The 15859-nt window shown below is 40.3% G+C and overlaps 1 protein-coding gene across 3 annotated transcripts in view; it reads right to left on the bottom strand.

The window, feature by feature from the left end:
- Positions 1-15859, bottom strand: part of pde9ac (phosphodiesterase 9ac) — a 51929-nt gene that overhangs the window by 13252 nt on the left and 22818 nt on the right. For all 3 annotated transcript variants that reach the window (XM_061878252.1, XM_061878253.1, XM_061878254.1), the window contains 3 exons: positions 13096-13200; positions 3441-3569; positions 3277-3372 (listed from right to left, as the gene is read on the bottom strand). In XM_061878252.1, the coding sequence (XP_061734236.1) occupies positions 3277-3372; positions 3441-3569; positions 13096-13200 (330 nt within the window). The remainder of the gene's footprint in view (positions 1-3276; positions 3373-3440; positions 3570-13095; positions 13201-15859) is intronic.

Raw genomic sequence — 15859 nt, 5'->3', positions numbered from 1 at the left:
ACCAAGTTTTGTGGAAATAAATGCAATGCATTCAAGTGAAAGGTTTAAAAACATGTTACTGCATGAGATTCTGACATCAAAATTGCTTTTGTTTACAAATATTAAGGTTTTTCCTTTAGTAAATTTGAATTCTGCAAGCGAGTGATTAATCCTTATTTCTCCAACTTACAAACCCCGTTTCCATATGAGTTGGGAAATTGTGTTAGATGTAAATATAAACAGAATACAATGATTTGCAAATCCTTTTCAACCCATATTCAGTTGAATGCGCTACAAAGACAAGATATTTGATGTTCAAACTCAAACTTAATTTTTTTTGCAAATAATAATTCACTTAGAATTTCATGGCTGCAACACGTGCCAAAGTAGTTGGGAAAGGGCATGTTCACCACTGTGTTACATCACCTTTTCTTTTAACAACACTCAATAAACTTTTGGGAACTGAGGAAACTAATTGTTGAAGCTTTGAAAGTGGAATTCTTTACCATTGTTGCTTGATGTACAGCTTAAGTTGTTCAACAGTCCGGGGTCTTGTTGTCGTATTTTACGCTTCATAATGCGCCACACATTTTCGATGGGAGACAGATCTGTATTGCAGGCAGGCCAGGAAAGTACCCCCACTTTTTTACTATGAAGCCACGCTGTTGTAACACTTGGCTTGGCATTGTCTTGCTGAAATAAGCAGGGGCGTCCATGATAACGTTGCTTGGATGACAAGATATGTTGCTCCAAAACCTGTATGGACCATTCAGCATTAATGGTGCCTTCACAGATGTGTAAGTTACCCATGCCCTGGGCACTAATGCACCCCCATACCATCACAGATGCTGGCTTTTGAACTTTGCGTTTATAACAATCCGGATGGTTATTTTCCTCTTTCTTCCAAAGGACATCACGTCCACAGTTTCCAAATATAATTTGAAATGTGGACTCGTCAGACCACAGAACACTTTTCCACTTTGCATCAGTCCATCTTAGATGAGCTCCGGCCCAGCGAAGCCGGCGGCGTTCCTGGGTGTTGTTGATAAATGGCTTTGGCTTTGCATAGTAGAGTTTTAACTTGCACTTACAGATGTAGCGAGCAACTGTAGCTACTGACAGTTGTTTTATGAAGTGTTCCTGAGCCCATGTGGCGATATCCTTTACACACTGATGTCGGTTTTTGTTGCAGTACCGCCTGAGGGATCAAAGGTCCGTAATATCATCGCTTACGTGCAGTGATTTCTCCAGATTTCTGAACTTTTTGATGATTTTACGGACCGTAGATGGTAAAATCCCTAATTTCCTTGCAATAACTCATTGAGAAATGTTGTTCAAAAACTGTTTGACAATTTGCTTACAAAGTGGTGACCCTCACCTCATCCTTGTTTGTTATTTATTTAGCATTTCATGGAAGCAGCTTTTATTGCCAATCATGGCACCCACCTGTTCCCAATTAGCCTGCACACCTGTGGGATGTTCCAAATAAGTGTTTGATGAGCATTCCTCAACTTTATCAGTATTTATTGCCACCTTTTGCAACTTCTTTGTCATGTGTTGCTGTCATCAAATTCTAAAGTTAATGATTATTTGCAACAAAAAAAAAATGTTTATCAGTTTTTACATCAAATATGTTGTCTTTGTAGCATATTCAACTGAATATGGGTTGAAAATGATTTGCAAATCATTGTATTCCGTTTATATTTACATCTAACACCATTTCCTAACTCATATGGAAACAGGGTTTGTACAAAATGTGATTAATCTGATTTAGAAAGTTAATTATATGACAGCCCCAGTGTTTATACATGATTAATGCTAAATACTATTTTGTGATTAAGTCAAAGTGTTAACTTTGACAGCCTGTGTGAGCCTCGGCCCGTACCGTTTTTTTGGCCTTGTTTTTGAATGTGTGTGTGCTTATTTAGGCTTGCTTTTCTGTCCCCACAATAGAGCAAAACCTGACCGTGCTGGTAGGTGTCTTTTTTTACACGACGCTTCCTTTTTACCACAAACCCGGTCGACTTGGCACGTACCCCAAACGCACGCACTGAAACGTCGCATGTGCAACTACGCCACAGAGCCCAGACTGACAAGTGTCAGAATAATTGTATCGAAGTTATCACAAAACTTTGCGTTACATTAAGTTCAGCTCGCCCTGCGAGAGGACAAAAGCTGTCTTTGAGCCTACCAAGCAGAAGGCTTGTAAAACTCCACTGTGTACGATGGGAAGCGACATGATGGCGTCGGTTTCTTTCTTCCATTGTAATCCACAGGAAGATTTTGTCATGACCCGAGATCTACAAAGCGGAGAGGATGCAGGGCCTGACTCCCCTCCAGGCACCTTTTCTTTGAATCCTTTCACGATCTTTTCTTTGAACTGATTTTAATCAAAGGTGTTAGCTGTTTACGACCCCCGTCCCTTAGAAACAGCTGTTGCCATGTAATCAGGGAAAGTCCAAATAAAAGAGGAGGCGTACAATCTTTTATCAGAGCGTGGTGGATGGAGACTGTACAAGAGTACAGCCCAGACGTTTCTCCTCAATTGAGCCAAATCCGTCTCTGTTTAATTCCTTGCTTCGTGTCATGTTTAAATAGATGTCATCAGTGTTTGAACATGACAACAAGCAAGTGACGAAACAGACTGAGAATTGGTGTCAGGATTAATGGAGAAAAATTAATTTAAAATGAATGGTTCATAATGGGAGAAAGAGACCCCAGGTGAAAAATGTATTGCGTCTGTCAGACGTGTGTGTTCTGTGTTGAGCTGTTTTAATAAACAAACTCTTGCGAAAATCAAAAGACAAAAAAACCCTTCCATTTGCGATTAATGACTAGGTAATTATGAACAAAATTTAATTAATTTGTACATTTAAATAGGTACACTTATTAAGGGTAAAAAAAACCACCTATTTGCGATTAACGACGAGTTAACTATGGACAAAATGTGATTAACGCGATTAAATAATTTGACAGATCTTAATATTTTTCTTTATTTTTCTCACACCTACATCGTCTGCCAGGCCCCATGGTTTGAAAACCCCTGGATTTGACGTTACCCTTTTAAGGGTCTTGTCATAAAGGCTATTAAAAGAGTCGTTGCTAGACAACAATAGACTTGTAATATAAAACTCCAAAGATGCAAAAATTGTGGGTACTTGCTAGTTGAGTTGGCGGTGCAGTTTGTCCTCTAAAAAAAAAAGTCTATATTGTGCAAGCTGTCAGGTACATAAAATCCCCCAAAGTCCAAAAATGGAGCTAAATAATAGACAGGCCAATAGATAGAATGGGTTCTACCTCTGTCATGGCGTCATCTATCTGCTTCAGCTCCTCATAGTGGTCTCGAGAGTCCCTCAAAGGTTGAACCATTATCTCCTCAATCTGAGGGAAAAGCTGCCCAAGAAATGGGAAATAAGAGTCAGCCAAGGGTCTGGCATTTACCGACCGGCAGGTGAGCATACCTTCATGACGGTTTCAAACATGGGGATGAGGACAAACTTGATGAAGCCTATCTGAGCGGTTGGTTTGGTGACTTTGTCTCTGTCCATGAAGGGGGCCACCGGCAGGCCCTCTGACTTCTCCCGGTCACTCTGAGAAACAAGTCAGCACAGTTTCTTACAGTTAATGTTGGACACGTCTCGCCTCGATTACTGTAACGTATTATTTTGGGGTCTCCCCATGTCTAGCATTAAAAGATTACAGTTGGTACAAAATGCGGCTGCTAGACTTTTGACAAGAACAAGAAAGTTTGATCATATTACGCCTATACTGGCTCACCTGCACTGGCTTCCTGTGCACTTAAGATGTGACTTTAAGGTTTTACTACTTACGTATAAAATACTACACGGTCTAGCTCCAGCCTATCTTGCCGATTGTATTGTACCATATGTCCCGGCAAGAAGTCTGCGTTCAAAAGACTCCAGCTTATTAGTGATTCCTAGAGCCCAAAAAAAGTCTGCGGGCTATAGAGCGTTTTCCGTTCGGGCTCCAGTACTCTGGAATGCCCTCCCGGTAACAGTTCGAGATGCTACCTCAGTAGAAGCATTTAAGTCTCACCTTAAAACTCATCTGTATACTCTAGCCTTTAAATAGACCTCCTTTTTAGACCAGTTGATCTGCCGCTTCTTTTCTTTCTCCTATGTCCCCCCCTCCCTTGTGGAGGGGGTCCGGTCCGATGACCATGGATGAAGTACTGGCTGTCCAGAGTCGAGACCCAGGATGGACCGCTCGTCGGGACCCAGGATGGACCGCTCGCCTGTATCGGTTGGGGACATCTCTACGCTGCTGATCCGCTTGAGATGGTTTCCTGTGGACGGGAATCTCGCTGCTGTCTTGGATCCGCTTGAACTGAACTCTCGCGGCTGTGTTGGAGCCACTATGGATTGAACTTTCACAGTATCATGTTAGACCCGCTCGACATCCATTGCTTTCGGTCCCCTAGAGAGGGGGGGTTGCCCACATCTGAGGTCCTCTCCAAGGTTTCTCATAGTCAGCATTGTCACTGGCGTCCCACTGGATGTGAATTCTCCCTGCCCACTGGGTGTGAGTTTTCCTTGCCCTTTTGTGGGTTCTTCCGAGGATGTTGTAGTCGTAATGATTTGTGCAGTCCTTTGAGACATTTGTGATTTGGGGCTATATAAATAAACATTGATTGATTGATTGACACGGGGGGGTACTCACAGTAGGCAATTTGTACTTTTCTTGGGTCCACTTCACACCTAAAGTACGCTAAATTTTGATTGCTCTGATCCATGCTCAAGTTTGGCCCGTTTGACTAGAAAGAGGTGGGTCTGGGCACGGCGAGATTGGTCATGCACACGCACGTTAACATAAAGCAGCTGTATTAGATTAGGTGGGTGCCCAGAGTAGTGTTTGGAATAGAGAAAGACATTACTCGCCAATACAACATCCAGAAAACAACCAAATGTCAGTTTTTAAATCTTTTTGATTCACGGCAGTCATGCACGTCAGTGTGAGGCAGCTTTGATTGACTATCGTGAACTCCACTTATCTGGGCAGCTTGTTTAAGGTAAAATAGTTGTTATACTATAATGTACTTACTATACTCTTAGGCCCAATCCCAATACACCCCCTCGCCCACTACCACTACACCCTTGAAATGAAGTAGAAAGCTGTAGAGCTTTGTAATGTTCCCTAGTAATTGGGACAGCACTTGCTACGTCATTGCATACCGTATTTCCTCGAATAGCCACCGGGGCGCTGATTAATTTAAAACCTCTTCTCACTCCTGCGCTTATTCAAAGCATGCGGTAAAAGTAAGCAGGCGCTAATAATTTTAAAACCTCTTCTCACCCCTGCGCTTACCAATGGCGTGCAGTAAAAAATTGAGTGTGATTAAAAAATAAATAAATAAATAAATAATTCATTTGCGTCCGCGGCCCGGTGGTTGGGGACCACTGCTCTACAGCTTGTCATCGCGCTTACTTTTACACCATGCTGTCTGCGTGCCGGTAGGACGCATGCATTTTGCTGCTTCTTGTACGAGATTGCAATGCATACCTTTTACACTGATGGTTGTTATATAAACAACTTTAAAATTCTTACTAATATGCGCCACACTCTGTGAACCCACACCAAGCACATTTCTGGAGAGCATTAGCTCTGTGGCACATTATAAACGCAGCATCGGGATTACCCATAATGCCTGCATCCGTGACTCTTGGCTATTATACACGCGCCCCCAACCCCGCCCACCTCAACCAACGCACGGAGGGGTGGGGGGGAGGGGGGCGGGATTTGGTGCCAGCGGGTGTATGGACGGTGTAGCCAGGAGTCGTGGATGCATTGTTGGTGTTGTGTTGCGTTTGTGGCGTGTTACAGGACATATGTTCTCCAGAAGTGTGTTTGTCATCGTTTAATGTGGGTTCACAGAGTGTGGCGCGTATTGGTAGGAGTGTTGAAGTTGTTTTATATCACAACCATTAGTGTGATCTGTATGGCTGTGGAACAAGACCCCTGGTTTACACACAGGAAAAGCAAAAAAAAACTCCTCCGTCGATTTTTAAACTAACGGCAGGGGAAGCGTCACTCGTTATGTCACGAATTTGACCCGGCGGTAAAAGTAAGCATGCGCTTATTAATTTGGGGAGCGAGTTTTACTTGGTTGCAATTCAAGGCATGCGCATATTACATACCCTGCGGCTATTCAAGGAAATACGTTAGTTTACATTTGGGCACGTAAGCAAGTATATACTAGTTACCTTTGCACATAAGTCCCACTTAGAGTTGTACCAACGCCAATATTTTGGTACCAAAATGTATATAGTTATTTATTTCAAAAGTTTTTGACACTTTTCCAAATAAAGAGAACCACAAAAAAAAAAATATTGGCTTGATTTTACTGCGATGAGGCGACGACTTGTCCAGGGTGTGCTACGCCTTCCGCCCGATTGTAGCTGAGATAGGCACCAGCGCTCCCCGCCACCCCAAAAGGAAATAAGCGGTAGAAAATGGATGGATGGAGGTGGCGACTTATCCAGGGGGTACCCCGCCTTCCGCCCGGTTGTAGCTGAGATAGGCACCAGCGCCCCCCGCGGCCCCAAAAGGGAATAAGCGGTAGACAAATGGATGGATGGAGGTGGCGACTTATCCAGGGTGTACTCCGCCTTCCGCCCGGTTGTAGCTGAGATAGGCACCAGCGCCCCCCGCCACCCCAAAAGGGAATAAGCGGTAGAAAATGGATGGGCTTGATTTTAACATAACATTTATAATAAAACTTATGATTAAACATGTTCTTTATTGAACCCAAAGAACAATAAAAACATTTGAATTAAAATTAAAGGGCAAATTAAAATAAATGGGCTTTTTTTTATTGCACTGAGTTTACAAACATTTTACATATTAGATTAAGTCTGCCATAATCTATAATTAGGTTAGAATATAATAGCAAGCTTTAGTGACATTATATTAAATGCTTCATGATTTATGGTTGCCAATACAAATACAATAATTAGCTAACACTAAAAACAAGGCTAAAAGTACACAGATAATACAGGCAGCATGGTAAACACACGTTGTTAGAGATAAAACACAAATGAAAAAGTGGGAATTTGTTACAAAATTCCGTCGATTCACTTGTATTATTTTATATTCCACGGGCGGTTTGGACTGCTTGAATACTTTTCAACAAGCCATGCTTGTCTTGTATCGACTGTGTACGTATGTGCACGGGGGAGGCTGTTAACTTTTTTTTTTCCCTTGGCCTCAGTCTGCACCCCCACTCCAGGGCCCAGGCTAAGACCGATTTTTTATTTTAATTTTATTTTAATCTTCTATTCTTTTCTTCCCCCCGCCCCCCATGTTTACCTGTATCTCATCTTTTTTGTAAGGGGCGCTGGAAGCCGGCAGACCCGTCAGCGATCCTGTTCCGTCTCCCTGTAATGTTTGTCTGATCTTGAATGGGATTGTGCTGAAAATTGTAATTTTCCTGAAGGAACTCTCCTGACGGAATAAATAAAGTACTATCTAATCTAATCTAATCTAATCCAACTACAATATCTGCCATGCTTTCAACTCCTTGTGCAGGTTTGGAAGTTTGTTATTTAAATGTTTACCTCAATTTGAAGCAATGGTGGTAAAGCTGTATTGACACATTTGGCAAGGCATGTTTTAAAGCAGTACGGCACTTCCGTGTTCTTTATTGATAGTTTTGAAGCCCAAATACTTTCAAAATGCCTTTCATGCTCCCTTTTTAATAACCACACATGCTATTATTTTGTCATTATTCTTTTGGTCGCTTTTTCTGATTGTATGCACTCAGTGTGTGCGTTCTGACTTACGAATGCACCTTGCCTCGGCTCAGCAACATCCCGGCCGCATGGCAGCATATGTGGAGGAAAAATAACTACCGTGTTTTCCAGAGGTAGTAGTATGTCAGGCTTTTCCCTGACAGATTGTCTATGTTTCATTTTTTTCCTCTGCATTTGTCTGTTTCCTCTGTGTTTAGTATCTCCTGTCTTTAGTTCCTGTCTAGTGCTCTCATTTTGTCAGCTTCCTGTCTTGTTCCCTGAGTGCTGTGTTCCTCCTCAGCTGCGGCTGATTGGCACCTGGCCACACCTGTTGCCAATCAGCCCGCTCCTATTTGTACCTGCTTTGTCTTGTGTCAGTTGCTGGATCATTGTATTGTCATTCGGTTGCTATCGTGTCATGTCGTTTTGTTACAGCTACTACCTGTCTTGCTACATTTTGTCCTGGTCGTCGTAGCGGTAAGCTGTTTCTGTTAGCTGTTTCAAGTTTTTCCTGTTTGCTCCATGCTAAAGTTACTTTTTGTTTTCTAGCTTCCAGTGCTAGCTCCCTTAAATTGTTATTCCGCCCACGTGCGTGCTTTTTGTTTATACCCTTTGTTTGTTCTTGTTCTATTATTCATATTAAATCGTGTTTTCTTGCTCAATGCCTGTCTCCTTCTCTGCATCTTGGGGTTTGACACCAAATAACTTTGACATAGTACCTTTTTTAATTAATTAGTACCCCGGTACTGTATTAGTAGCAGTGTACAGTATACAACAAACCTGACAGCCATGGAGTTATTTTTACATTCATTATGCTTCGGTTGATGAATGAAGAACTACACAGAGAATGTCGCCTTCAACAACTTTTCTCTTGTGAAATTTTGGAACTTAATGTTTTCACATTTGCAAACTATGAAGTTTTAGTATTATAATACACCTACAAATTATTGCCGATATTATTGGCAACATTATTTTTAGGATTAGACCACTCGCAAAATGATAATACATAATAATATTGCAAGTACACCCTTTCAAATGCAATAAACTTGTATTTCTCGTGTATTTAAAAATGGTCAATGGAATGTACACTTTTAAATATACAAGTTAAATGAAACACAACCAAATCAATAAATAAAATGGCTAAATAAAGGTATTGTGCCCAAAATGATCACGGTCGTCATTATTGTGGTATTGTTGAATGTGCTCAGAAAGTACTTATACACACACTTAAATATTTTAACCAAGTTGTATTTTTTAAATAACCTAAATAGCCATATAATATAATTCCTTGGCAAAATAAATATCAAATATTGTTCTGGCTTCGTAAGATCCATATTATTTTTGTATGTTAAAATATGTGTATCTTCTTCTATTTGAATACCGTATTTTTCGGACTATAAGTCGCAGTTTTTTCATAGTTTGGCCGGGGGTGCGTCTTATACTCAGGAGCAACTTATGTGTAAAATGATTAACACATTACCGTAAAATATCAAATAATATTATTTAGCTCATTCACGTAAGAGACTAGATGTATAAGATTTCATGGGATTAACAATTAGGAGTGACAGATTGTTTGGTAAACATATATGTTATAGTTAATCATTATGTTATATATGTTGTAGTTATTTGAATGACTCTTACCATAATATGTTACGTTAACATACCAGGTGTCATGTCTGTGTGTTTATGTTTCGTTTTAGTCATGTTCGGTTTTGTTTTTTGGACATTGTTGCCTCCTTGTGCACTTCCTTGTTTGCTTTGTTTCCATGCCAACCCATTAGTTTTCACCTGTCCCCATGTCATGCACCTGTTTTTAATCACCATAGTATTATTTAAGCCACAGTTACCAGGTAGTCAGCCTAGCTATATCACCTCCTTCTCATGTCTACCACCTGCTACGCACCTTGCTAGGATCCATGTCTCGTTCACGTTTCCATTTCAGTAAGTTTTTGTTTATAGTTCATAGTCAATTGCTTTTTTGCAAGTCTTTTGTTTCCTTAGTCAGTTTTTATACTGCCATTGTGCGCACCTTTTGTTTGTTCCTGTTTTTAGTTAGTGTTAAAATAAAGAAAAGTCTTTACCTTCACGCCGTTTCCAATCCATTCGCTTTGCACCACAAACAGTCCACGTCCAAGTCAAGTTTGACACCGGGCACCTTCTCAGTTGGTTATTTATGCATCATATAATGTACACTTATTCAGCCTGTTGTTCACTATTCTTTATTTATTTTAAATTGCCTTTCAAATGTCTATTCTTGGTGTTGGGTTTTATCAAATACATTTCCCCCAAAAATGCGACTTATACTCCAGTGCAACTCATATGTTTTTTTCCTTTTTTATTATGCATTTTCGGCAGGTGCGACTTATACTCCGGAGCGACTTATACTCCGAAAAATATGGTAGGTAAAATTTTTGAAAGTTTTTTTTCCAATAAATACAAATTAGGTGATTAGCTCTTCCGATTCATGTGACGTCACACAAGTTTACTTCCGATCGAACACACCTTTGTCTGTTTCAACACAACATTGTGGAGTTTAAATATCGATCACTTTGTGCAAGGACAGTTCAGCATTTATGTTCATTGAATGTGAATACTCTTATCTTAATTGTTCGTAATGTGTTTATTAGGGGTGTAACGGTACACAAATTTCGATTCGGTACATACCTCGATTTACAGGTCACGGTTCGGTTCATTTTCGGTACAGTAAGAAATCAACAAAATATAATTTTTTGGTTATTTATTTACCAAATTTGTAAACAATGGCTTTATCCTTTTAACATTGGGAACACTATAATAATTCTGCCCACGTTAATCCACATTAAACTGCCTCAAATTGTTCCTTTGATGAAATAAAATTACAAAACTTTTCTTCTACATATAAAAAGTGCAACATTAAACAGTTTCAAGTCAACTCATCATGCTTAATTTATTACAGCAATTGGGGAGCCTGTAGTTGACTTTTATCATGTAAATGTTATATTTTTGTCAACATGTGATAGCAGGGACCCTGCCATTCAAAACTAGGCTGCTACATTACTAATGATTAATATAACTATAGCTGAAAAAATAGTACAATTGCAATAGGAGAGACTATTCATCCCTGAACACCATGGAGTTCATGTGAAATAACGGACAGACAGGGCTTTGCTGCCCCTAACACACACACACACGCGCACACACACACAGCAAAATGATCTAACGTTATACTATTGGCTATTTAGCCTTCACCTCAAGCCAGAACTGCGAGAGAGCTGAACTGCAATTTAAGTTTCTAGAAGGTCAACTTGCTCATAGTGATGTTAGTAGTAGTTGTTACTGGGAGGTGTTTTTTATAATTTGGGGAGAGTACGCTGTCCGCTGCTCACATGCTATACACATATCTGCTTGACGCTGAAGCATTGACTACATGCGCTCTGAGTACGCACTGCTGATTGGCTGTTACATCGCTCTGAATACGCACTGCTGATTGGCTTTGTATGATGCTGAGACAGAGGCAGAAAGCAGAGCAGCTTGTTAAGACTTTAGTTTACAAACTCATTCGATACACCTCTGAACCGGACCGAAACCCCCATACCCCTAGTGTTTATTAGGGGTGTAACGGTACGTGTATTTGTATCGAACCGTTTCGGTACGGGGGTTTCGGTTCGGTTCGGAGGTGTACCGAACAAGTACATGCTAGCAGCTAGCAGGCTAGGACAACATGTTAAAGCCAGAGCTGGAAGACCCTCCTGCCTTGTTAAAGATCTCCCGTTTGGGAACACTTTGGCTGCGTGATACAACAATGGAGGACGGAGGTTTGCTAAGGTTGTTCAGCAGCTGCTTCTGACAACACGTCAAACATGTGTTGCACCTTTCCTGCTTCCGGCTCCCATAGTGTCTCCCTTGCGCACACAACCCTTCATTCTACCCGGCAGTGGGTCTCCACAGCTCCGGACTCCAGGGTAAATGAAGAGTCCAGCTATTAGTTGCAAATCGTGGCTTTATTGAAGTCTTGCACACAGCCAATCCAACAAAACACCAGCCGCACTCGCGCTAAGCTCCCTCACCTCGCTCGCTCACACACTGACTGACGTCACATGCATCACATAATAAAGGGCCACACACACGCTACTCTCATAACACAGTGCTTCTCAACCTTTTTTCAGTGATGTACCCCCTGTGAAATTTTTTTAATTCAAGTACACCCTAATCACAGCAAAGCATTTTTGGTTGAAAAAAAAAGATAAAGAAGTAAAATAAAGCACTATGTCATCAGTTTCTGATTGATTAAATTGTATAACAGTGCAAAATATTGCTCATTTGTAGTGGTCTTTCTTGAACTATTTGGAAAGAAAGATATACAAATAACTAAAAACTTGTTGAAAAATAAACAAGTGATTCAATTATAAATAAAGATTTCTACAAATATAAGTAATCATCAACTTAAAGTGTCCTCTTTGGGGATTGTAATAGAGATCCATCTGGATTCATGAACTTAATTCTAAACATTTCTTCACAAAAAACTAAATCTTTAACATCAATATTTATGGAACATGTCCACAAAAAACGGCGGGCGGTGTTGATGAACGTGGACCCTGACTTAAAGAAGTTGAAAAACATATTGGGGTGTTAGCATTTAGTGGTCAATTGTACAGAATATGTACTGTACTGTGCAATCTACTAATAAAAGTCTCAATCAATCAAAAAAAGCACTTTATATGTAGAAAAGTTATGTTAAGAAACCATTCTGAGCCTTAACTTATTTAGTTTTTATTTTATATGTTATATGTGTATTAACCCTGGCAATGGACCCTGTGTGTATATGTATGTTATGCCATTGTTTACACATTTGGTAAATAAATAACCAAAACATTTACATTTTGTTGTTTTCTTACTGTATCGAAAATGAACTGAACCGTGACCTCTGAACCGAGGTACGTACCAAACCGAGATTTTTGTGTACCGTTACACCCCTAGTGTTTATACAGGTTTGAAATGGTGTATGGCGTTTCTTAATGCGAAAAAATCATTGTCTCTATTCATGTTAGCATTTCAGATAGCTAGCAAGCTAACAGTAGCGGGTACAAAGCTTTATCAAAGTGCAGTTATCAAACCCGGTTTTTTGATTATTTTAATTTAATATGGTAATTCTACCGTTTATGTGCATGTAGTACAAATGGCCGCAGTTGCTAAGACCGAAGCATGAAAGTGACTGTTCTTGCAACCCGTGACAATGCATGCAAATGGCGATTTACTGAGGCTGGTAAAGTAACCGACTTTAATTTCATTCATAATTCGGTTAAATGACTTATCGAATATCGCCCTTGGCCTAAGTTCGACCTTCATGGGTTTTTATGACAAACTACAGGTGTATTTTGGATGTGCTCACCTGCATGAAGTACTCTTCCAGTAGGCAGTCCACCCATGGTTCGGCTACCTCGGTGGGCCTCACTTCGTTAGAAATGTCGCAACATTTGATCAACACCATCTTGAGCTTAAAAAACACAAATATGCAGAATCAAATCAGTGATTATTTTTGTGTGTCTTGAAGCAACTAATGGAGTGCAATATTATTAAGCTGCAGCTTGCAGCAGAGGTGTTGTGATACCAGCCTCATTTTGTTTCTGAATTGGTCTTGCCACCCATGGTGTACCCTATTTTTTGGACTGTAAGGCGCACTTAAAAATGATTTCATTTTCTCAAAAATCAATAGTGCGCCTTATAACCTAATGTACGGAATAATTTCGGTTGTGTTTACCGACCTCGAAGCTATTTTATTTGGTAGATGGTGTAATGATAAGTGTGACCAGTAGATGGGAGTCACACATAAGAGATATGTGTAAACTGCAGTATGACGCTAGTAAACACCACCAAAACTTTAAATGTTTCTTTGAAAATAAAGAATATAACACACAGCACTCAAAAATCTGTCAAAATGTTTTAGTACGACTTTGAAGCTGCACCGTCTTGATGGATTGTCGGCCATTACAGCTACCGTGGTCAGAGATACAAGTATTACTATGGTGTGTGTATAAGGACTGCAAAACGGCACCTCTTAGCGGACGTATTATCTGGTGTTTTGTTTCATGCAAAACCAACTTTTCTTACCTTCTGGTACCTGCTGATGTGTATTTGGGATCTGCATAAGTCCTGAAAATTTGCGCACATCCGCCACTGTAGTCCATGCGACCCTGTTTTATTTATTTATTTATTGTTTTTTTTTTCCTTAAGGAACTCTCCTGAAGGAATCAATAAAGTACTATCTATCTATCTATAGTTGATAAGCTTCTTCTTTTTCACTATCTTCTTGTTATGGGACATTCACCCTCTGCTGTTGTCATTTCTAATATAAAGTAGTTTAAAGTTCTAACTTACATCTCGCTATGGAAGCACTAAAAACTACCGGTGTAGTGATTTTACATAACTCACCCACGGAACTTTAGTTATTAGAGAGTCCCGGTCGGACGTTTTTTTAGGGGATACATTTCCGGTGTTGATGCACTAGTGAACGACGGATGAAAAGATGCTGCTCCGTTATTGATTGAAGTAATGTCTGAATGTCATTAAAACAGTTAGCTTCTTCTTTTGACACTTCTTCCACTCCCATCCTTGCACGCTACACCGCTATAAAAAAGATGACGGGGAGGAGATGCTGCCGAAACGGCACATCCTGGAGCGATTGCAGAAAGCGGCTTGAAGATGTGTAAAACATCATTTATGCAACATTTTGACCAAATAAACACCATTACATGTCATGTAGACCACAAGGAAGTGCTTTAAATTTAGAAATTTTAATTTAAAATTTTGAAATTCAGCCCCAAAAAAGTCTGCGGGCTATAGAGCGTATTCTATTTGGGCTCCAGTACTCTGGAATGTCCTCCCGGAAACAGTTAGAGATGCTACCTCAGTAGAAGCATTTAAGTCCCATGTTAAAACAAATTTGTATACTCTAGCCCAGGGGTCGGGAACCTTTTTGGCTGAGAGAGCCATAAAAGCCAAATATTTTGAAAAGTATTTCCGTGAGAGCCATATAATATTTTTTTTAAGACTAAATACAACATAAATCCGTGCATTTTTAAGTAAGACCAACATTTTGAGGGTATACTAAGTATGTTATTCTTTTTAATAACATTGTTATTCTGAAGCTAACCAATAATAAATAAAATACTACTTACCATTAATGCGACTTCTTGAACCGGTGCGGTAGAAACCGGATGGATGGATTAAAATGGATGAGAATGTTTTATATTTTGAACGTTATTTTTGACACTGTGATTGCCAGCGGAATTATTCATTACTTATCGTGTTAAGCAATGTCAGCTAATATTTACCTGAGAGCCAGATGCAGTCATTAAAAGAGCCACAGGTTCCCTGCCCCTGCTCTAGCCTTTAAATAAACCCCCTTTTTAGACCAGTTGATCTGCCGTTTCTTTTCTTTTCTACTCTGCCCCCCTCTTTCTTGTGGAAGGGGGGGCACAGGTCCGGTGGCCATGGATGAAGTGCTGGCTGTCCAGAGTTGGGACCTGGGGTGGACCGCTCGCCTGTGCATCGGTTGGGGACATCTCTGCACTGCTGACCCGTCTCTGCTCGGGATGGTCTCCTGCTGGCCCCACTATGGCCTGGACTCTCACTATTATGTTAAATTTACTATGAACTGGACTCTCACTATTATGTTGGATCCACTATGGACTGGACTCTCACTATTATGTTAGATCCACTATGGACTGGACTCTCACTAATATGTTAGATCCACTATGGACTGGACTCTCACTATTATGTTGGATCCACTATGGACTGGACTCTCACTATTATGATAGATCCACTATGGACTGGACTCTCTCACTATTATGTTAGATCCACTATGGACTGGACTCTCACTATTATGTTAAATCCACTATGGACTGGACTTTCACTATTATGTTAGATCCACTATGGACTGGACTTTCACTATTATGTTGGATCCACTATAGACTGGACTCACACTATTATGTTAGATCCACTATGGACTGGACTCACTATTATGATAGATCCACTATGGACTGGACTCTCACTATTTGCTAGATCCACTATGGACTGGACTCTCACTATTATGCTGGATCCACAATGGACTGGACTCTCACTATTAAGTTAGATCCACTATAGACTGGACTCTC

The sequence above is a fragment of the Nerophis ophidion genome, linkage group LG18 (assembly GCF_033978795.1).
Source record: "Nerophis ophidion isolate RoL-2023_Sa linkage group LG18, RoL_Noph_v1.0, whole genome shotgun sequence".
NCBI classification, from domain to species: domain Eukaryota; kingdom Metazoa; phylum Chordata; class Actinopteri; order Syngnathiformes; family Syngnathidae; genus Nerophis; species Nerophis ophidion.
The sequence above is the reverse complement of the archived record's forward strand: the minus strand, read 5'-3'. Positions and strand labels throughout refer to the sequence as shown.